Here is a 24,831-nt window from a genome sequence, read left to right as displayed (position 1 = left end):
AAGATACAGTCTGCCACATGGTAGACACTTCACCTCCCACCTATCCTTTCAGTACCACTTCCTTCTACTCTTTGCCACTCACTCTACACTTCCCATACTGACCTTCTGTTTTGCTTAGTTTTTTCCTTTGAACATGACAAACCTTTCCATGCCTCTGTACCCATGTGTATGCTGTTCCTTATACTTGGAATGTCTTTCCTTCTCCATGTTAACTCCCTAGTAAAAACCTTCCCACGCTTCAAGTCCAAATTCAAGTGTAGCATCTCTGTAAAGCCTTCTTGTCTCAGCCCAGAGAAAGTTAATTATTCTGTTCCCTAGGATCCTATGTATGTTAAACATACCTCTGTCTTACAGTATTATCTGGCTGGCTTTTCATCCTCATCAGACTGTGAGCAAGTCAAAGAAAAAGACCAAGCCCTGTTATTTATTATTATTATTTGCATATTTCCCTGTTCTCTTCTGGTTGCCAAATATTCAACATGGTGCTTACTTAACACAAAGTCCCCACTCATTAAATATAAGTTGAATGGCTGAAGAAAACTTTAAGGCAACCTTTGGAAAAATTATCATTTCAAGGGCAAGGTGGCTTCCTTGACCTTCTGCTGCAATTATTTTTTTCTACTTCTACTACTGCCTGAAATAATTTACTTTTTTTGCCTTAGAGAGATAAAGAGAGAGAAAGCTGGATAGTACAAATGCCTGGTGAAAGCAAAACACTGCCTCAGTCAAAGTATGGCTGATGACAACACAGCCATTTCTATGTATCTAGAGAAGAAAGGGTTGAGAATAAGTACTCACTGACGGGATGAAGAGGTGAGGACATTAACAAGCCAGGAAAGAGCAAAAAGGGAAGGCTATAAACACCAGCAACAAATTCTGCTGCACTCATAATTCTGCCTTCAGTCAACTCTTGCTCACTTTCAGCTGTCTCTGAACAACTAAAAGCTGGGGGCAAGAGTATCATGTGTTCAGTCTAGGATTTTCCTCTCTCTCCTGATCTTCTATTCCCTTCTCCAGCCCCTGCTGCCCAAGAGTTGCTGCTGTTGTGGCTCCACAGGGCTGATGGGAGTGGGAGGCCCTACCCACCAGCATTGCACACTCCCAGGAGCCCCAAGGTGGACCTTAGGGTAGGCTCTGGCATGGGCACTTTGGTGACATGATAATGAGGTGTGCAGTGTCATTCACAACTCTCCTGCTTTTGGGCCCCTCCATTCTGGAATATGGCCTATCCTCATCTGTTGTAAAAGGTGGTGGGCTCTCTCACTGTTTCCCCAAACCACCTGAAGATAAAAAAGCTCTGGGAGAGCTCCAATTGTTCAAACACACACACACACACACACACACACACTCCTGGGCCCTTCCTTGGGAGACCCATCCAGTGGGCCTGGGAGGACCCTGTGAGTCTAATATACACATGAGTGATGAGGGGAGTTTAGGAAAGCACAGACTGGATGACCTCAAGTTCTCTTGTTGGGTCTGAATACTTCTCTCACACATGGTTATACAGATAACCTTCCAAAGTCACAGCTCTGATCAGCTAAGGCCACATCAAGGAGTTTGGGCTTCATCCTGTAGGCACTGGAAAGCCACTATGGAGAAGAGTGGCATGATCATAGTTGAGATGTCGAAAGGCCACTTTATCAGCTGCGTGAAGGGTGGTACAAGACCAGAAGCAGTAAAGACAAAATTATTATAAGAGTCCAGACATCCTCTTCTCTTATCAGTGGCTTAGAGCATTCCCGCTTCCCACATCCTACAGGAACTGGCCTGGTATCACTTAGCTTTAACTGAAATTCATTCTTGTCAGTGTAGAACTTTGCAGAGCTACCTATGCTATTGAAGAGATGGGGAGGAGCAGGACCAAAGCAGTAGCATAGAGGTGGAGAGAAAGGGCAGGAGAATGGTACTGAGCTAGAAGATACAGAAATTGGTGAGGAGAGGGTTAACACAGAGACCAGCCTGTACCTTGCAAGGTATTGCAGTCAGTGAGGTGGGAGTGACTCTTACCCCCTTCTTAGCAACACCTCCAGGCATCTCACGGCCCTTTCCTTTTCATCAGCTTGCCTCCCCCTCCTGTGACCGTAGGAATTTCCCTCATATCTGGGAATCCTTTGATTTGTGCATAGACCTTTTGGACCTTTTTCTGCTTTTGCCTAACTATTTACAATATTGAATGGCAATAACTTACACATCACACTTCTCTAGGATTTGCTATCATCTATCTAACCCAGGTAATATCCTCATGTAAAGAGGTGTGTGTGTGTGTGTGTGTGTGTGAGAGAGAGAGAGAGAGAGAGGAGAGAGTGAGAGAGACAGAGACAGAGACAAAGAAAGAGGTATTTTACTCGAGCTCCCCGTTCTACTAAATTGCTTTCTTAGCTTATCATCTAGGTTATGTCCTTACCATTGGTCTACAGATATGTTACACTTTTCCAAAATTTGCTCCAGTCTTCCTGCCACCATACTAGTCTTGCCTATGTGCCCTACCAGGTAGGTACAGCTCAAATGCCATCTTCTGGTTCCCATGGAGACATAACAACTTTCTCTTCTGATCTCTGTAGCACTGCACACCTGTTAGAGCACCACTACGCTCCCTGCTGGCTTGAACACAGAGCTTTCATCTTATGCATCTTTATAGCCCTGAGTTCCTAACAGTGCTGTGGTTATTTTTGTTGGATTATGAAGATGTAATGTAATAATCATATTTCACATATACCATAGCTTGTTTAGCTCAACCATATCCTAATTCTCTCTTCCACAGTTTTGAAAATGGCTTTGTAACATAGAAAATTGGCATTGTTTTCCTTTGTAGTTTAAATAAAAATGCTGACCTCCTAATACAAACTTCGACACTTTCTCATGAGGATATACTCACATTAGCATAAAAATTTTCTCCTGGGGGAAGCAGGGGACGTTCAATGGCTAAAGCATAGTGACTAAGGGAATATTCACGAATAGAATTTAGGTTTCTTGAATCCTGATACAGTGCCCTTTCCATATTGAAATAAGGTAAACAAACAAAAATTTATCATGAAAATAAACACCAAAATCAAAAGCTTTTGCACAGCAAAGGAAACCATCAATGAAACAACAATGCAACCTAACAAATGGGAGAAGATATTTGCAAATGATATATCCGAAAGGGATTACTATCCAGATTACATAAAGAATTTATAAAACTCAACACCAAAAACTCCCAAATAATCTGATTTTAAAATGGGCAGAGGACTTGAATAGACATTTTTCCACAGAAGACATAAAGATGGCCAACAGACAAATGTAAAGATGCTCAATGTCATTAATCAACAAGGAAATGTAAATCAAAACCACAATGAAATATCACTGCACACCTTGTCAGAATGGTTAATATTAAAAAGACAAGAAATAACAAATGTTGACAAGGACATGGAAAATAGGGAACCTTTGTGCACTGTTGGTGGGAATGTAAACTGATGCAACCAGTATGGAAAACAGGATGGAGGTTCCTCAAAAAATTAAAAATAGAAATATCATATGATCCAGTAATTCCAGTAATACTGGGTATTTAACAACCCAAGTGCTTATCAATAGATGAATGGATAAAGAATATGTAGTATATATATATACAATGGGATATTACTCAGCCATAAAAAAGAATGAGATTTTGTCATTTGTGACAACATGGATGGATCTAGAAAGCATATAAAGCTAAGTGAAATAAATAAGACAGAAAAGACAAATATCATATAATTTTACTTACATGTGGAATCTAAAAAACAAGAATAAACAAACAACAACAGCAAAAAACAAACAGACTCAAATACAAAGAACAAACTGATGGTTACTGGAGGGTGATTGGCGGGGGGTAGGAGAAATAAGTGATGGGGATTAAGAGATAAAAGCTTCCAGTTATAAAATAAATAAGTAACGGAGATAAGAAGTACAGCATGGGGAATATAGAAAAAAAGAAAAATATTATCATGAGATAGAGAAAAACCTCAATAACGTTGATTCAATCTGTTAACAATGCATGAAAACCACTTAAAACTAAAAAGGTAATTAACACATTCAGTTCAAATTCAAACAATGTTTCTGGAAATACTTTACATGCTTTTTCAGAGAAAACTTTAAAAATATGCAAGGGAATTATCACAGGATAGTCAACAAAAGAAAACAGTTGTCAATTAGCCAAGGGTCTCTGAGAAGTCATGGGGAATCAGGACACAAAAAAACATCTATCTCCTAAGCCCCTAGAGAAAAGTAGCTCCTTATATGTGGGCCCACCCCTAACATGTGTGGGGTCCAGATAAAGAGGACAAATGGAGACCCAAATACCATACATTTAAATATTTTATAATTTTTAACTAACTTACCAATTGTTAAATATATTGTTCTTTTCTGCTTTAACAAATAGAACTTCATGATGGCAACATTATCAAATATGTAAAGCTATATTTTTTATTTGACTGAAAGTCAGCAAAATATCAAGGCTACTGAATTTAATTATCAGTAGCTCTCTAGATCCATCCATGTTGTCACAAATGGCAAGATCTCGTTCTTTTTTATGGCTGGGTAATATTCCATTGTATATATATATTACATATTCTTTATCCATTCATCTATTGATAGGTACTTGGGTTGTTTCCATATCTTGGCTATTATAATTAATACTGCAGTAAACATAGACATATTGTGTATGTCTTAGTGTTCTGTTGACATGCCAGCAATGTGTGGGTAACTAATGAAATAAAGACTTGCATGGTTTGTAAGTTATATATGTATTCCACAGAATGCAAAATGCAGCTTTTGCCCTTTGTTTCATTAAAATCACTGTATTGTTATAATCAAGATTTTCACATAATTTGATGATATTGATAGTAATGATTTAAAGTTTCTTTTAAGAAGGAATTATATTTGAAGTGTACAGTTTTTTTAAAAAAAGATTTTATTTATTTGACAGAGAGAGAGACAGTGAGAGAGGGAACACAAGCAGGGGGAGTGGGAGAGGGAAAAGGAGGCTTCCCGCCGAGCAGGGAACCCAACGCGGGGCTCGATCCCAGGACCCTGGGACCATGACCCGAGCCAAAGGCAGCCGCTTAATGACTGAGGCACCCAGGCGCCCCTGAAGTGTACAAATTTGACTATATTTCATCAGACATATGAGTTAAATAAAAATAGAAACAGTAAAATATTTCTCATAGATGCTTTCAAAAGTTTTTTCTAAACTATTTAAAATTTTCTATTAAAAAGGCAAAATAGAAATTAATGAGTATCAAACTTAAATAAAATTACCCAGTTTTTAAAAATATAATTACATCTCACAAAATACTTTTATTTAAATAAAACTATTAGACTCAACATAATAAAGGCCATATACGAAAAACCCACAGCTAACATCGTACTCAATGGGGAAAAACTGAGAGCTTTTCCTATAAGGTCAGGAACAAGACAAAGATGTCCATTCTCACCATTTTATTCAACATAGTACTGGAAGTCCTAGCCACAGCAATCAGACAACAAAAAGAAATAAAAGGCATCCAAATTGGTAAGGAAGAAGTAAAACTTTCACAATTTGCAGATGGCATGATACTATATATGCAAAACCCTAAAGACTCCACCAAAAAACTACTAGAACTGATAATGAATTCAGTAAGGTCACAGGATACAAAAATCAATGTGCAGAAATCTGTTGCATTTCCTACTGGGTATTTACCCCAAAGATATAAATGTAGGGATCCGAAGGGGTATGTGCACCCCAATGTTTATAGCAGCAATGTCCACAATAGCCAAACTGTGGAAAGAGCCAAGATGTCCATCGACAGATGAATGGATAAAGAAGATGTGGTATATACATACAATGGAATATTATGCAGCCATCAAAAGGAATGAAATCTTGCCATTTGCAACAACGTGGACAGAACTGGAGGGTGTTATGCTGAGCGAAGTAAGTCAATCAGAGAAAGACATGTATCATATGACCTCACTGATATGAGGAATTTTTTTTTTAAGATTTTATTTATCCACTCATGAGAGATAGAGAGAGAGAGATGCAGAGGCAGAGGGAGAAGCAGGCTCCCCGTGGAGCAGGAAGCCCGATGCGGAACTCGATCCCAGGACCCTGGGATCATGACCTGAGCCGAAGGCAGACGCTTAACCGACTGAGCCACCCAGGCGTCCCAATGAGGAATTCTTAATCTCAGGAAACAAACTGAGGGTTGCTGGAGTGGTGTGGGGTGGGAGGGATGGGGTGGCTGGGTGATAGACATTGGGGAGAGTATGTGCTATGGTGAGTGCTGTGAATTGTGCAAGACTGTTGAATCACAGATCTGTACCTCTGAAACAAATAATACATTATATGTTTAAAAAAAAAAAGGAAGAAGAAGATAGCAGGAGGGGAAGAATGAAGGGGGGGAAATCGGAGGGGGAGATGAACCATGAGAGATGATGGACTCTGAAAAACAAACTGAGGGTTCTAGAGGGGAGGGGGGTGGGAGGATGGGTTAGCCTGGTGATGGGTATTAAAGAGGGCACATTCTGCATGGAGCACTGGGTGTTATATGCAAACAATGAATCATGGAACACTACATCAAAAACCAATGATGTAATGTATAGTGATTAACATAACATAATAAAAAAAATCAGAAATCTGTTGCATTTCTATACATTAATAATGAAGCAGTAGAAAGAGAAATTAAGAAAACAATCCCATTTACAATTGCACCAAAACTAATAAAATACCTAAGAATAAACCCAACCAAAATGGTGAAAGATCTGTAATTTAATTTTACAAAACATTGATGAAAGAAATGGAAGATGATACAAAGAAATGAAAAGACATTCCACACTTGTGGGTTGGAAGAACAAATATTGTTAAAATGTCTATACTACCCAAAGCAATCTATACATTTAATTCAATCCTTAACAAAATACCAACACCATTTTTCACAGTACTAGAACAAAAAATCCTAAAATTTATATGGAACCACAAAAGACCCTGAATAGCCAAAGCAATTTTGAAAAAGCAAAGCAAACTTAGAGGTATCACAATTCCAGATTTCAGGTTATATTACAAAGCTATAGTAATCAAAACAGTATGTACTGACACAAAAAATGGACACCAAGATCACTGGAACAAAATACAACACCCAGAAATAAACCTACAATTATATGGTCAATTAATCTTCGACAAAGCAGAAAGAACATCCAGTGGGAAAAAGACAGTCTCTTTACCAAATGGTGTTGGGAAAACCGGACAATAATGTGCAAAAGAATGAAACTGGAAAATAATGCTACATGGAAAATAATGAAATGGGACCACTTTCTTATACCATACACAAAAATAAATTCAAAATGGATTAAAGACCAAAATGTGAGACCTGAAACCATAAAAATCTTAGAAGAGAGCACAGGCAGTAACATCTCTGACATCATCTGCAGCAACATTTTTCTAGATATGTCTCCTTAGGCAAGGGAAATAAAAGCAAAAAGAAACTATTGAGACTACATCAAAATAAAAAGCTTCTTTTTTTTTAAGATTTCATTTATTTATTTGAGAGAGAAAGCGAGCAACAGAGAGAGAAAGCATGGGGCGGGGTTTGGAGAGGAGAGGTAGAAACAAACTCTCTGCTGAGCAGGGAGCCCGATGTGGGGCTCCAACCCAGGACTCCAGAATCATGACCCGAGCTGAAGGCAGGCACTTAAATAATTGAGCCACACAGACACCCAAAATAAAAAGCTTCTGTACAACTAAGGAAATAATCAACAAAACTAAAAGGCAACCTATGGAATGGGAGATATTTGCAAATGACATATTCAATAAAGGGGTAGTATCCAAAATCTATACGGAACTTATAAAACTCAACACCCCAAAAAACCAAATAATCCAATTAAAAAATGGACAGAAGAAATTAACAGACATTTCTCCAGAGAAGACATAGAGATGGCCAACAGACAAATGAAAAGATGCTCACCATCACTCATCAACAGGGAAATGCAAATTAAAACTACAATGAACTATTACCTCACACCTATCAGAATGGCTAAGACCAAAAACACAAGAAACAACAAGTGTTGGTGAGGTTGTGGAGAAAAAAGAATTCTCTTGCACTGTTGGTGGGATTGCAAACTGGTGCAGCCACTGTGGAATGTATGGAGTTTCCTCAGAAAGTTAAAAACAGAACTACTCTACAGTCCAGTAATCACATTACTGGATATTTACCCAAAAAATACAAAAACACCAATTTAAAGGGATACATGTACCTCTATGTTTATAATAGCATTATTTACAATAGCCAAATTATGGAAGCAGCCCAAGTGTCCATCGATAGATGAATGGGTAAAGAAAATGTGGTATATCTGCAATGGAATATTATTCAGCCATAAAAAAGAATGAAATCTTGCCATTTGCAATGACATGGATGGAGCTAGGAAATATTATGCTAAGTGAAATAAGTCAGAGAAAGACAAATACCATATGACTTCACTCCTGTGTGGAATTTAATAAATAAAACAAATGAACAAAAGGGGAAAAAAAGAGAGAGACAAACCAGAAAACAGACTCTTAACTATAGAGAACAAACTGATGGTTACCAGAGGGGAGATGGTGGGTGGTTGGGTCAAACAGGTGATGGGGATGAAGGAGTACACTTGTGATGAGCACTGGGTATTGTATGGAAGTGTTGAATCACTACATTGTGCACCTGAAACTAATATGACACTATGCTAACTATACTGGAATTAAAAATTAAAAAATAAAACTATTTGAAATTCTAGAGTTTAATATACAGCTAGTTGCCAAGATAAAGAATCAATATCACACTTAATGCATGTCCAGACCTACATACATACATGTTTTAGAGTATTAAAAATTGTTTAATATTGCAAAATATTCCTCAGTTAATGCCTACAACTGATAAGAATACCATGTTAATTTGTGACTACCGCAAAAACCATCCCCATTGGAATATGAAGAGAAGCAAGAAAATGGACACTTGGCACTCTCGAGCAACAATGCCCCCATTTTGAAAGCCTGTTGCATTCATGCTGTCTGAGAGACAGCTCATTTGTCCTTTTCCTTACCTCCACGCATGCACTGCTCAAACCCTCCCTGTGCACTCACGAGGACAATGCTTCACACGCTCATCTTCCAGCACTCACGCTGTCTTTTGTCTTCAGAACACAGGACAAGAGATGAGGAAGAGCATTCCCTTGGGGCCTGAACTGTGTTAGTGGTGACAGTGGATGTTCAGGGCTGACTAGCACCGAAAGTCAGATCTCGAATGACCGAGGTGCCTGGGTATGTTTATTAAATTGGCTCTTTTTGTATTTGTAACTTCCGAGCACTCGATAGCGACATCCCTCTGACTCAGGTATTGCTTATGTGGTCTCCTCCTTCCAGCCCCCCTGAGCCGACCAGGGGCCTTTTATTTTTTTCTTTTTTCCTCTGCTTCTTCTACTGGGAGCAGCAAGGGGAAGATTTACTCACGCAGGCACTGTTTTTCAGACACTGAAGAAGATAAACCACTTTTGAAATGCAGTAAATCTTGTGGGCCTGGGTCTATGTGTTGTCAATTATAGAGATTTTTTTCTTATGAGAATCAAATTATTAATTCTTTGAGGTGTGACCAGACCTTATAGTTTTCTTTGTCATACCCCCAGGGAGTCTGGCCAGTGCTAGGCACGTAAGAGGCCATCGGTAATAGACATAAGGAATATTGCAGTAATTCATTTTAAAAATATTTGAGAAATGTGCCCTTGATGCTATAGCAAGGATATTGGGACTGTGCACTTCTATCATGGAAAATAAGAAATGTGGTCTTTTCATATTTCAGGTGTCAGCTTGAATGTAAGGAGTCTAAAATGAAAAAAGAAAAAAAGACTTATAAAGCCCCAGTATGGTAGCATGCACGTATCCTGAAATACCCTTACTGTCACATCGCAGACACAAGTCCAAAGTCACTTGTTTAATTCTTGCTCTGACGTGGGACCAGGGATTTCTGATTATTTTCCTCACAATCTTGCCACCTCTAAAAAGAGTCTTTCACATGAATTCTAGCTCTCAGCCACCTTTCCTGAAACTCATGGCTTTTTCAGGATTACTAAAAATGTCTATTTTTTTCATAGAAAAATAAAAAAACAGAATTTCAATAATTGAAAATATTGTGGAAATTCATTTTAGGTCTCTGAATTATCTAGATTCCAAATATAACTGACTACTGAAATAATCAGTTCCCAAGGTAATGTCTGGTTATATCTTTAAATCTATAAAGTCACATTAGTTTGGAATGATGCTAAAGTATATTACAGCAAATTAAAGATTTTGTTTCATTTGTGATATTAATTTTTCCACTGAGTTTATTTTCTTAAGCATTTCTCATGAAAAAATGCATGTTAGAAAAACCTCAATAATTTATTTATTATTTTTTAAAGATTTTATTTATTTATTTGACAGAGAGAGAGACAGCGAGAGAGGGAATACAAGCAGGGGGAGCGGGAGAGGGAGAAGTAGGCCCCCCACGGAGCAGGGAGCCCGATGCGGGGCTCGATCCCAGGACCCTGGGATCATGACCTGAGCCGAAGGCAGACGCTTAACGACTGAGCCACCCAGGCGCCCCAAAACCTCAATAATTTAAAGTGAAAATCTAGACCTGTACCGGTTTCATATCGAAAAGGGTCTGCAGAGGTGTATTTCTTTTGCAGTTCCGATTCTCATATTTCTCTGGAAAGGCAGTTGTCTCTGGACAATATATTGTCTTTCCTATGTTAGCAGGCCCCTAAAACTCCTTACAGGCATTACAGTATGCAGAAATGCAAAAACTGAAAGTCCACGCTGTTTTAGTTCTATAACAGATTTTTCTTCTTTCATAGCAGAAAAGTTTACATCCTTTCAACCGGCAAGCAGATGTTGCCCTCGTGCTGCCTCCATATTCATTAGCCCATAATGAATCTATTAATTGAATATGTAAGTTTGGCTAATTAGATGTAAGACATTTCTTCAGATTTAAAGGGTAATAATAAAAAATTTAAACTGCAACACCAGATTGAGCATTTAAGAGTTGATAAATGTGAACTGGAAAGTGCACAATTCCAATATAAATTAGTTAATTGCCTCTGCTAATTTAGGTGAACTACATTAGCAGAAAGGTCAATCCATTTGAGGCTTGATGTGTTTTTCAAATACTAAATTAAAAATAGCAAATCAAAGAACACTACAGAGGAGGAAGCATGGAATCTACTTTTCCAACCCAGAGGTTGCAGAGTGGACTCAAGTAAGTCCACGGAGTTAACCTTCTGTGGATTAATCAGTGGTTTTTAAAATAGGTTGTGTCTTACAGACACCAGGAAGGTTTGTTAAAAATAGCAGTGCCTTGGGCCCTACCTGAGACTAACTTCTTCGGAGGTGGAACCAGGCCTCCAAACTTTTTAAGGCTCCCGACATGATTATATTGGAAGCTGAGTTGAAAACCATTGGGCCATTCCATGAATGTCTGATCTCCCCAACTAAGCAGGAGTAAGGTGGCAGTATCAATTCGTAGTAGGTATGTAAGCATTAGAAACATGACCTAATGTCGTACTTAATGCTTTCTTTTCTTCCTAAGCAAGGAAAAAATTCAGCTGCCCTTGGTCCCTCTACCTTCTCTTCTAGCTAGGTTGGTACCAAAAGGTCTTACTCTTGAGAACATTTAACTTGGATTTGGGAAGTGGGAGGAATCTCAGCTCTGAGTATTTGCTTCTGGGAATTGCGATTTTACAAACAGCTCACCTCTCCAATCACATTAGCTGGCTTTACACTAAAAGATGTCAAAGGAGTTCTTTTTTGGGCCACGTTTTGGGAGATGCTATCTTTACCACTGTGTGTCGTATGCCCCCCACAGCTCCTAAAAGAGCGTGAGGCCCGTGGAAAGGCCGGCAAAGGGATTTGCCAACAGGCTGTGCCCTGCCCGCTACGGCCTGTCGCTTTCATTGTGCACCGCATCTTCTGACTTCTTTCCTGTCTCATCCGGCCCTTGAATAGCTTCATGTCCCCAGCCCCTGTCATCCCACACGCTTCTTTTTTGTTCTTCGGAGACTCCATGGCAATGCTTGGCTTCTAATGTACCGTCAGGGAATGGTTGTTCAATTGGAGCTCTGCGACCGGTAGAGGGAGGACAGAGTCTATGTTTAGCATTGGTAGTCAGGGAGTCACAGACGCCCTGAAAGGGGGAAGCGGGAGACCCGTCCTCTGCAGTTTGGGGCGGGATGTCCACATTGGATGTCAGTGTCCCGGCTCTGAATGCCTCCCAGTTTTGCCCTGTGTCTTTCAGAGCTTGAACTGTGTGGTTGAGAAGAAAGAAGCGGCATTCCCCCTCTGTTGTCAAGACATCTAAAGTGGGAAGGTTTTCAGAGGCTCGTTTCAGCATGTAAAAGAGAGACGATGACTGTTCAATGAGCCTCATCTTCTTGTGAACATGGATATGGATCCTTGCCTCAAATATCACCAAAGTTCATGTGACCATTCCATATGAAGAAAAACCCTTTGGATGACTGACCGCCTAAGAGCAGAAGGACTTGGGGAAGGAGCTTATGTTTAAGAATGGGAGAGCCCTAAAGTAAGTAGCAGCAGTTAAGAGTTACATGTAGATGTGAAGAATTTTAAAAGTGAAAGGAAAACTGCAAATTAAGGAACATGAAAGGAAAACAGAAAAGCAAACTTAACTTAGTCACATGCCAAAGGAGTTCTTTTTTTTTTTTTAGTAACCCTTCCTCACTCAACATGATAAAAATAGTTGCTCCCCATTTGAGACACAGCCATGTGACTGGCTCAGGGATGCTCTGGACTACTGTGTGAGCAGGACTGTAGGGGTCTGAGCACTTTTCCTTTCTGCGCTAAACTCGGCAAATAAACACTATCATTCTTTTCCTAAAAGTCAAAAGCTTTTTTTAAAGCTTTTTAAATGAAAGTCCCTCTCCTAAATTAACTGTAGTTAATTTGTCTGCATTCTGAGATCTTTTCCCATCTCCAGCTTAATTCAAATTAAAACTGTAACATCGCCAAACAGTAGCAGATAAAATACACTAAATCCCAACTATTGCCTATTGCCATTTCCCGTTCGTTTGCACATACATGCCATCAACTGCAGGGGGGGCTAATGCCCTGTTCCTCAGGCCTGGCAGAGAAGGCTGCGTAACTGGGATTGTAATTTCTCCCTGTGCCTGTTAAGTGTGACTATTGATAAAGTGCTGAGCTCATCCCTGCCCCTGGATGGAAGCCTCTAAAACATATATGAGGTGGAACTTGGCTTTACAACAAAGACAAATCTAGTTTCCACTTTTAAAATAGTCTCTCGGGGCTCCCAAAAGGTAGAGGATATATTTTAAAAGGAAAGAGCGGTGTTTTGTATCAAAACATTATTTTTGGAGTCATAACCAATTAGGAATCTAATCCCTGCAACCATAAATACCCCCTTTTCATAGAATACAGTGACCAGAGGCCACACTGGGGTATAAGGGACTTAATATGAAGAGAATTTTTATGGTTAATAAATGCCACAATCTCAGCCTCTTTTCTTCTAGATGTTGGAAGGAAGAGGATAATTAAATGAGTGTTTAGATCCCAAATAAAAAGTTAATATTCACGTTAAATAAAAATATAAGTGAATTTGTTTATAGAATGTGAATTTGTTTCAGAATGGGTCCAAAATACTTCATTAAGCATTTCTGGATAAAAACATGTAATGCTCTCTATAAGCTTTTGTTAATAAATTAAATACCATCTCTCTATAAATATACTTTGCATTAAGCTTTCCTGTTAGAGTTTTCAGGAAACATTTTAAATGAAGTAGCTGGGCATATCCCATTTGAGATGAATGAGATCATTAGGAAACACTTATATCTGAAATAAGCACTGAGATCATTCTGCATACAACCCAAGGGCCCTAATTTTTTAAATATTTCAAACAATGTGCTCCTTTTAAATCATTAGACTTAGAGACATTTAAGGAACTGATTCAATTAACCCGGAAGAGAGAAATGCTATAATGTGTGATTTATTTTTGCAGATAAATTAAAATGCAAGTGTATCTGTTAGAAAAGGTGGGCTGTCAGCATGGTTAGTAATGGGAACAGGAAGGCAATTAAGCAGGGCCACCTGAGGCTGAAATAGCCCCTGAACATGGAAGCTTGAAGTTCAAGCTGGACATTGTTGTTGTCAAAACCAAAAGTGTTCCTTGGTTAGGAGGAGCTGTTTCCTTCATTGATTTTCTAAAGCATGTTTCTCAATTTGTTCCTCCATAACTGCAAACTAAAAATAAGCCCAGACTGCTATGGTTTCATACCTTAAAAAAAAAATCTAACTTCACATAAAGCGGATGCCTTAAAATTACAACTTTGCATTCTATTTTTTAGGTGAGGAAATATGAGGCAAGAATTTATTTTTCTCCTCTACAACTCCAGGATATTGGCTCCACCAGGCCTAATAAATTATTTTCACAAGGAAATAGAGCATGCTGTAGCTTGTGTTCCCTTGTGCAGGGGGTTTTATAAACAAGATGTATCCTAAACAATAAATAATCACAGATGGGAGAGGGTGGGAGAAGGAAACATTATAGGGTGGGAAAAAAAATGTTTCTTCACCAAATCATGGAAAAGAGTGAATTTCAAAATGCTAGAAATCTGAAGGGAAGATGGCCACTTTAACTTACATGGTGAAATCTATAGAGGAAATGAGAAAATAATAGAAAAGAGTAAAAGAAAGAGAAGCGAAGGAAAGACTAAGAATGTGAGAAGAGAGGTTCCAGCAGCCTTACGAGTAAGTAGCAGCAGAGTTAAGTCCTACGAACAGAAACGAAGAAAACGTACACTGAAGAAGTCGTTATAATTCCATGTTCTTTCCTGCTCAATCTTGTCCCCCATCTTGAATTGGACCAAAAAAAAAAAAAAAATGCACTAGACCTTTTGGAGCTGTTTATGAGGAGAAGCTCAGAGATTCTCATTTCCTTGCTTGGAGAAGAGCGAATCTCTTTATTTGCTCTATGTCACTGTGTAACAGATGCTAATGATTCCATCACACTTCTCCTTCCCTGGGAGAAGATTTTCCAGCCATGGTGCTAGAACTGGAGTTAGCAAGCAAGAGGTGGGTCAAGAGGGAACAACCCTGTCTTATGCTTGGAGAAGAATACAGCTCAGTGGTTTCCAGTTTGTGAGAGACCTTCCTGACAATATTCATTTATCAGTCTAATTTACACAGATTTCCTTTTTCTCATGCTCAGAATTTTTTGATGGCTTCTCAGTGTCTCAAGAATTAAGGTCCTTACAACCTGAGTCAACTGCCTTGCCAGGTTCATCCTCTGCCCCTCCAGTCACATTGATGCCCGCCCCCCCCCCACTTGCATTTCTAGGCCTTTGCTCTTGTGGACTCTACTGCCTACTCTGTCCTCTCCTCCCTTGTGGACGTCTCACCTTTCCTTTTAAGGCCCAGATCAAAGGCCAGCGATCCCTGAGAGCTGGCCTCTTCCTTAGTGGAGCCCCAGATCATTCGGTTGATGCTCTGTTGCAACTTTTCCCCACAGCCCCTCATAGTCAGTGATCTATCTCCCTGTGGGGAGAGGATTCCAGCTCGCTGATGGTAAGGGCTACCCACCTTGTTTGTAACCCAGCCTCCAGTACTGTGCCTTGCAAAACATGTTGGCAGAATTGTTCCTCGAGCACCAGTGATTCTCCCTTGCTATGCTCTTCTCCCTCTCTCCTCAACTAACTCTGCGACTTTATTTTTTTATCCCTCAATTATATCTCCAACTCTCCAAGGCTTTAAAAAAAAAACCACCTGTATCTCATGAACATAGACTGTTACTGGAACACAATTTTTGGCCATAGTGATCCCCTTGTGAATTGAGATCTTTCTATTGCCTAAAGCTGAGGTAATTCACTCAGGTAACCTTGGGTAGTTACTTTGGGTTCTGAGAGGCTGGAATTTATTTCTACAGACCTAATACTAAAATGCAATATTTTTGTCTATTTCTACTGTTGGTTGGTATCCAGGCACTGAGTGTTAGGCATTTTTAGTTAGGGAAAGTATCTAAGGCAAGATCTCTTCTGGCTGACCCTTAACATCCGAAGAAATGAGGTTGTAAGGGCTCTGAATATGGCATTAAAGATAAGAATCAGTAGGCCCCTGTCAATCTTACACTGGGAGAGAGGGGGAGACATGACCTATTAAGGTCTTTTTATCTGAAGCCCAGATTTGGCCCACCCAGCCCAAAGTCCATTCTGGGATGGGATCTCTGAGTTCTGGACGTACACCTATATGCTGACCTCTAGGATCCCACAAACTAGAAGAAGGCCTGTTGGAGCTACATAAACACCTAAATTAGGGGGGTATAGATATGGAAGCTCAAACCCAAGGGGCAGCCATGTGAGGAACCCCATGTCTGGAGGGATGATAGCTGTTGGCGTGAAAAACAACAGAAAAGCAAAGCAAGTATATCGTTGTGCTATTTGGGGGCGAGGAGTGAAGCGCTGGAAGGGGGGATCCAAGAAGAAAGATAGAGGGGCCAATGAAACATGCAACTCGCAAGAGCCTATAAGGACCAACACCCCGCATCCTGGGGCGCAGCCCAGACCGCCCAGGACGGTCCCAGCCGGCAGAGGGCAGCAGTTGGGCGGGAGAAGCCGGGCGAGGGACGCCTTGCGGGGACACTTAATTTTGAGTGTGGGGCGAAGGATTCGCACTCATCACTACCGGTCCCGGACCCTGCGGCCGCGGGCGCAGCTCGGGCTCGGTTGTGGGCCGTGGGCGTGTGCGGGGCCGCCTGCCCGAGGAAGGAGAGCGGAGAGCGGCCCCTGGGTCTTCGGAGGAGAGGGGGAACGCGCTTTCGGCGGGCCCCGGGACGCGGGTGGGAGGGGCTCCAGCGCGCCCCACCAGCGGCCGAGCCCGCTCGGCGCCCCAAGAGCCGCCCTCCGCGCCTCGGAAGCTTCCTCCGCCGACACCGCGTTAGCCCCCGCTCGCTCTGCCTCTGGGGCCACGACCCGCGCGCGACATCCGCCAAGGTGCGCCCCCGGCCGCCGCCGCCCGTGCCGGAGCGAGGCCGGTCCCGCTCTCCGAGCCCCGCGCGGCCGCGGCGCGGGTCCCGGCTCTGGCCGTCGAGGCCTGCGGCGGCAGCGGGGTGGGCGTGGGTCTGTGCCCGCAGCCGGCTTGTCGCCGGCCGCACTTGACCGTGGGCGCCGAGCGAACCGGCCGCGCGGCGCGGGCGGCGGGCTTTATGTAAATCGGGGCTGCGCCCGGGCGTCCTAGGTAGGATGGACCAGCCCCCCCGCGCCTCGGCCCTCACGTCCAATAAGAAAAGCCCCAGCTTGACACCTGCCTATATACAGGCGAGCGCGCCCCCGGCCCGCGGACCGCGCGCACAACCCGCACAGCCCACGCCGCGGGCGAGCGAGACCTCGGCCCGCCACCATGACTTCCAGTAAGATCGAGATGCCCGGCGAGGTGAAGGCCGACCCCGCCGCCCTCATGGCGTCCCTGCACCTCTTGCCATCGCCCACGCCCAACCTCGAAATCAAGTACACCAAGGTAAGCGGCCGGCGAGGACCTGCCGTCCGCCGAGGCTTTCTAGAACCTTCCTTCCTGTCCATGATCTGTTAGGGAGCGAGCGTGGCGTGACGGCCTCAGGGGCCGGGATGGCCGGGGCCAGCCTGTCATCCCCGCGCGGCAGAGGGACGCCCCGTCCTCGGGCTTGGGGCATCCGAAGTCCTGCGGGGTCTCGCGACGCCTTAGGGACTCACCCCAACCTGAAGCGCGGCGCCGGGGGTCGCGGTCAACGGCTCCTTAACCCTGCCGCGTCTGCCGCTGCCTTCTGATCCGATTCTCGCGGTCCGGACTGCCGCGGGCAAGGCGTCGGCACCGCTTCGACTCCTCAAGTGGGGAGGAAGGGTTCCCGCCAGGTGGGCCATGCAGCCCGGCCGCTCTTCCCGGCGGCCCTGCGCCTTCAGGGGCCGCTGGGCTGCGCGTCCCGCTCGGTCTCAGAAGCCCGCGCGTGCAGAGCGGCTTTCCCGGAGGCACTGACCCGGCGCGCGGCGCTGCGGCCGCCTTTGCAGATGGCGCGGAAACCTGGCTGCTGGCGACCGGCAGCTCCACTATCGGCATTTCGTTCGAATGTTGTAGGCAGTGGCGGCTCTTCTGGAAAAGTCGGAAACTCTCTAAATGTGTGCAAACTAACGGGCTCGCTGTCGGACGGAAAAGAAATTATTTTTTATAACGAACTCTGACATCTTGGGTTTGCCAAGCAGGATTTTTTGTTGCTGTTGCACCACGTAAAAAAGAATATGCGTTCGCTGCCTTGATGTAAATTGAATTTACTTTCTATGAATTCCACATAGAAAAAATATATTAATTAGACACACGGGGGTGATTATAACGTTATAGCATGGAGGGGGGGGGAGATAGATGGGATTGAAAGTCATGTTCCCTGGAGTTCATTTTACAGTTCTCTTGTTTGATTTTCTATCCTTTCAGTTGATTTCTACCCCAAATTTCTTCCGATTAACTTAAACACACACTGCGCGCACACAATAGGGTTAAAGTTGTTTTCCATCATGCTTATTACGAGATAAACTAAATTTGTTGAGAAGTAGATTGTTTGGTTTTGGCTTAATGGTTGAGAGAGAAATTTTTTCAAAATCCGAATACTGAAATTTTACTTGTGTTAGTTTTAGAATACAAGCCAAGGTGATTCGTGTTCTGAACGCCCGGTTTATGATGGGTTTGATGTACCTGTTAGCTTTTTTAGATGGTGTGACAAATTTTTGAAAGCCGTTTTAATGGGAGGTCGTTAGTGGTTACAGCCATTTAGATAGTTTGCATAACAATAGTGCCAATGTGGGGGCACATATCTGGGTTTGGGAACGAGCGGGGAAAGTATACAGCATAAACATTTTGTTTTATGAGGGTCCCTAACCTCTTCAGCCTCTCTTTAAAGGTCTTAAGTTCCAAGATCTCCCCGTGAGACAGGAGCGAACTCTCATATTTGGGAGGGTTCGAGTTTAGTCTTAACTTTTGTTTGGATTTTCCTCCCAGCCCCGGAAAGGAGTTTTAGGTATGCAGTAGGTATCCCGGAATTTAATTTGGAAGCTCTTCCAGTTTTCTTTTTTTCCCAACTACTCCTGCTCTCTTTTTCTCTTGTTCTCCCCCAGTAGGAAAGACAACTGATTTATAGCTAATTGAAGCCTTTAATGTGGAGTCTTTTAGCTCCGGAGAGACTTTTATCCAGTATCCACTTTCCCACTTATTACAAAGAAAAACAATCAGAAATGAAATAATGGATTGTAACTTGACTCTTTAATTTGTGGGGAGGAGGCACCTTATTTTTGGCTTGACAAACAACCCTCATAAACATTGAGTAATGTTAATCTAAAGGCAAGCTCTTTTCACAGAACCTTGTTAAATCAGGTATCTGTGAACATTCCCAGCAGCTTTCCTCCTCTGCTTTTTAGCGAGGCTTCTAAATTTTCTGAGACAAGCGTCATGGGCGAGCAGCTTTTTTAACGTGAAGAGCAGTGCTCTGTTGGTAGCTGAGGGTAGTGGGTAATGATTTTTTACTTAAAAGGAAAGTAAGATAAGTGGAAAGGTTTCTGAAAATCACTTATGATCAGAAGTGAGGGGTATTGGTAATTTGAAACAGGAGATTGAAAAAGGTGGAATGGACAGTTCATCCTTTAGAACAGTAGTACCACATTCATCAGGAATTTTTAAAAGAGTAATGGCTTAGAAATTACTATGCTGGAGGGCTTGTTGAATAACACATAAGAAACAAATACGGTGTTTGTGTCACAAAGTGGTACAAGATAAACAAGACGGATCCTACATCATTTTTGTCTTCTTAAATGAATACCTCTTTAGGGAAGGATATTACGACAGGATTTTTAAATGTGTTTTGGAGACCAACATGAAGTCACTACCTACGTGTAAATGGTCAGATTATGAGAATTTCAAGTAGCATGCATCCAGAAAACTTTGCATTTGTGATCTTGTATTGTCCTGTATTTTTTTGCCATTCTTCTTCTAAAAGTATTTGGCACTTTTTATAAATGGTGGAATAGGGGAAATCATCAGAAATGAAAGTTACACCTTTGTCAAAGGTCCAGTGAAAATACTCCAGAATTACGGTTTGGTCTCCATGGATGCTGAAAGGGCTAAAGCTGTGCTCCTATATTGACTTTCACGCAGTTATATTTAGTTTTAAAAAGAAGCCTACCTCTCTGAAGTTCTAATACCTATTTTAGACTAAGGATCAATGGCAGTACCATCTTTGGTATATGTCTAATTTTATTTCCTTAATGCAGTGAACTAGATCCCAAGCTTTAAAAATGATTGCTTACTAAGGAATATGGTGGTGGTGGTGGTTGTTTTCAAAGACTGTGTTACTCAAGAAAGAGTGCTAAGTCCACCCACAAGAAGTAGCAGGGGGACCACTTTGAGGCCAAGAGAATGCATGCTCTCTTGCTTGTATCCTGAGAAGACTGCTTATCAGCGATCGCAGGAACCTGATTGCTTTTAGCCGTGTTTTTATGAATTAAAGCTTTTCGGAATTGTTTATTTTTCATCAGTCTGGTTTTTAAACCTTCGTATGGCTGAATATATTGTAGGAGTTCACACGTTGTAAAATCAAGGCTGGCACTTTACTGACTGCCCCTAACTGCAGGGGAGATTTCTTCCAGATTCCCAGAAGGTCTTTGGAATCTTTCGGTCTTTATCTCACCCTACCTTCTCTGTTGTCTCTATCATCTCTTCTGGCTCCAGTGCTTCCTCCCCGTTACACACACACAAACACACATATTGTGTGGTCTCTGTGTTGAGCATTTTTTCAGTGACCCTTTATGCCTATAACTAACAGTAACATAAGGGGTTGCGTTTTCTTCCAGCATCTGATGCTGTGGGGAGCGAGAACAGAGGGAGGAAGGGAACATTTATGGAGTACTGACTTACTAAACTAGAAGAGAAAAAATAAAAGACAATCAACTGAAAATCAGAGCTAATGTGTGTTGGGTAACTATTATTTATTTATTTATTTATTTATTTATTTATTTATTTATTCATTCATTCATTTAAAAACTTTTTATTGAACATCTGCTGTTTTCTGGGGTCAACTTCAATTTGGTCCAAAGGCTGTTTGAGTGGCCATCGAGTATTGTTAGTATTCTAACAACAGTGCTCTCCATTATGCTAGTTGGGCATTTGCCTTCCAGGAGCTTAGGGTCTTATTAAAAAGATTGAGTGCCAAAAATTAATCGTCAGCATGGCAATAGTTCAGTCGATCAATGTAATAACAATGGTGATAATAAAATATATGGTGCCACTTACATTGTTTATGGGGCCTAATGGTTTATTTAGCACTTTCATGTGTATCTTATTTGATCCTTGCAAAACCTTTTGAAGGAGAGAGAATAGGAAGAGGTAGAAATAAATGATAAGGAAGACCTTGGCCTTGACTTTTAAAAAAACTGCTGGAACTTGCTTCACCATATACTTTGTTTTTCCTAACAGGCACATAGTTGTTTTTTGGTTTTGTTTTTGGATTTTTGTTTTGTTTTGGCTTGGTTTTTTGAAAGAGTTTAAGTCTTTATTCTTTGTGTTGCTTCTATTGCAAACATGGGGAGAACATGTACTGGTCCACTCCTCTTAAGAAGCTGCTACATCTGTGGCTTTTGATTCCCTGGCTTTAAATTACTATTTCTGATGTGCCTTTGAGTTGTTGTTGTTGTTGTTGTTAGGTCTAGGGCAAGATTCTTGCCTATCCCAGGGATCATTTCTTAAAAGATGGTGTGGGTCTAGTTGTTTCCAAACCTCTAATCAAGATTGTCTTGATCATAAATTGTGAATCACACATCCATGTTTATAGGAACCTCAGATTTTCAAGGAATACATTTTCATAATTGTATAGCTTTTTGATGTTTGTGTCATCTCCATTTAAACTAGAGAAGCTAACCATTTTAATTGTAGGGCTTGATTTAGATAACTCTCCTAGGGTTCTGATGCTTTCTACTGTACAGGCTTATGTTACTTTATGGAATCATCATTTGCTAGGACAATTCTGTCTTCCACTTCTATAAAATGAGGAATAATAGTTTTTCTATTTGAGGTTAGAAGATTCTCTGAGGAGCCTGTTCTGTGAGGTCTGATTTCCTTGTAGCAAGGCTGAAGAGAAGCCAGGCATGCGTAATACGTTCTCTGTTGCATTACCCAAGCCCAGTGATCAAACCGTGACCAGATCAAAAACATCTCAAATACCAACATATGCAGTTCTGTCTCAAGTCTTTCTCCGCTGGATAACGAAATAGAAATACTGATGTATATTTTTGTCTTTTTTAGTTATCTTAGTAACAGCTTGCTGTAGTTAGCAAACTACAGACGATCTGCCTGATTTTGTAAATGAAGATTTATTGGAACACAGCCACACCCATTCAACTGCATATTAGCTGGAGCTACTTTTGGACTACGATGGTAGAGTCAAGTAGTCGCAACAGAGATCATATGGCCTACATTTTAGAAGAAGCTTGGTTGGACATGTCCTTATTAGCTGTGTGGGCAGTCAACATGTAGACAGCACACAGGGTCAACTGTGCCTTGAGGCTCCAGAGATGCAATGGTAAACAAGGTATGGATGCTGTCTCCTGTTGAGGAGTTTCTTCACTGAGTGTCAATTGCTACATCGGCCAAATGTGAGATAATAGTAGCTACCTTTCGGGGTTTTTGTCAGGACTAAATGAACAACTGGGTGAAAGTACATAGAATGGCGATCAGCCAAAGGCTAACTCCATTTTCATTTTTACGTTTGGAGCTATGGATGAACCGAGGCCCATTTTAAGAAAGATCAGAATTGTACAGTCAATAAAGTTTTGTAAAACAGGCCATTGTGTATTATTTTAATTAGTCGTAAGAGTTTAATATTCTGGGTAGCTATGGATCCCTTATATGTTTACACTGGATTTTCATCAAATGACATCCCTTGGAGGCTTCCCTACCAAGGTCTTCTCTTTATTAAGAAGTCACTAAATCAAACAATTTCCCAGCCAGTATTTTAATAATCAAATTAGATATCTGACATTTGTGCCAAAATTCAGCATTAATGTGCCTCAGGACACCCACGTGGCTGGCCCTAAGTGTCAGATGGCAAACAACCATTTCTGGCATTTTAAGTAGTTTTGGCAAAGATGTTGCCAAGTCTTTGGCACATAAATCTGGGAGGTGTAGCAGTGTTTGAGGACATTCTCAGAATTTATATGTGTGTGTGTATATATATATATATATATACACTTTTCAGAAGTGGGAAGGTATTTTAGTTCATATAATTTAAAACTAAAGAGACTTTCACTGGTCCTGACTGCCCAATTTTGGGGCACTTCACCTTCCAGAAAGTGAAACCACCATGCAGTGACTATTTTGAAAGCCCTTCTAGCATTTCACTAATTTCTTTATTCGCTGTGACAGATCATTTCAAAGCCAGTCATGTCCCCCCAAACACCAAATCTGATGTATTATAAAAGTGATTGCCACAATTTCACTTTGGATAATTTTTTTAAAGATTTTATTTATTTATTTTGAGAGAGAGAGAGAAAAAACGGGGGTGAGAGGCAGAGGGAAAGAGAGAATCTCAAGCAGATTTCATGCTGAGCGTGGAGCCGGACACAGGGCTCACTCTCACGACCCTGAGATCATGACGTCAGCCGAAATCAAGAGTCAGGCATCCCACTTTGGATAATTTTTAATTGCCTTTTCAGATGTATCTTTGCGCTCCATTCCATTTTACCTTTCAGATATATGAGATTATCCAAGTTGAGAATTTCTTACCTCTGGCATTTCTCCATTGCTCCTTTGTTGGCCTTTAAGATGAAGTAATGTTTAAAATGTTTCCCTTCAAAATCTTAACTCTTAATGAGTTTATTTACAGCGTGTCTCTGCTGTGTCACATGATTTGGAAATACTTCCAACCTTTGAAAATTCCAGTTGGAATAATAATTGGGTGCTTTCACCACCTAGACTTCTGCTGGGCTCTCAACAAAATTTCCCTGGGGCTAAACACGGGGGTTTATTGACCCCTGTAGAATGTGGTTAAAAATTAGAATGTCTGTGAGTGAACATTCTAATTTTTATTATCGAAGGAAGCTTTCTTCTTACTTCAGTTTAGCTCTGTTACCTCCAGAAGTACGTAGCTGCTCTGTTTCCTTTCCTCATCACAAGCTGACCTTTGGCGAGCCAGCGTAGCAGTTGCTTTAGCCCTAGACCTCTGGAAAGATAAAACCTATTGTCCAGATAAAACTAGACACACCTGTCTCTTTTTTTTTTAAGATTATTTATTTATTTATTTATTTATTTATTTATTTATTTATTTATTTATTAGAGAGTGAGCAGGAGAGAAACAGCATGAGAGGGGAGAGGGTCAGAGGGAGAAGCAGGCTCCCTGCTGAGCTGGGAGCCCGATGTAGGACTCGATCCCAGGACCCTGGGATCATGACCTGAGCTGAAGGCAGTCGCTTAACCAACTGAGCCACCCAGGCGCCCTACACACCTGTCTCTTATTTGCAAAGAATTTAAGATATCAGGGGTACCAACACTTTCTAGTTGTGATTATAAAATATAGGGGGAAATTTCAAAATAATTAAAGATTATATTTTTATATATTTTCTTGTACATTCTTCTCATTCCTCTAGCCTATATCTTCTGATTTCAAGTCCAATGACTCTTAGGGTTTTTTTTGTCCCAGGTCATTCCTAGGGATTTCTTAAAGTTGAAAGTTAGTCAAAAAATTGTATAAATTGGGTGGCTCTTCCCACAAGAATAATGGAAACTACCTCCAGGTAAGTGGATCTTACAAAATATTGTAG

The 24,831-nt window shown here is 41.3% G+C and overlaps 1 protein-coding gene across 2 annotated transcripts in view; it reads left to right on the top strand.

Annotated features, from left to right (window-relative positions):
* Positions 1 to 17,367: 17,367 nt before the first annotated feature.
* ALDH1A2 (aldehyde dehydrogenase 1 family member A2) overlaps positions 17,368 to 24,831 on the top strand; it is a 93,083-nt gene continuing 85,619 nt past the window's right edge. The window contains exon 1 of one of the 2 annotated variants that reach the window (XM_021693859.1): positions 17,368 to 17,524. In XM_021693859.1, coding sequence (XP_021549534.1) covers positions 17,408 to 17,524 — 117 coding nt within the window. In that variant the 5' untranslated portion in view covers positions 17,368 to 17,407. The remainder of the gene's footprint in view (positions 17,525 to 24,831) is intronic. The other variant, XM_021693860.1, reaches the window with a different exon arrangement.

This window comes from Neomonachus schauinslandi, chromosome 9 (assembly GCF_002201575.2).
Source record: "Neomonachus schauinslandi chromosome 9, ASM220157v2, whole genome shotgun sequence".
NCBI lineage: Eukaryota > Metazoa > Chordata > Mammalia > Carnivora > Phocidae > Neomonachus > Neomonachus schauinslandi.
Note: the sequence above shows the minus strand (reverse complement) of the source record. Positions and strands in the feature narration are given on the sequence as shown.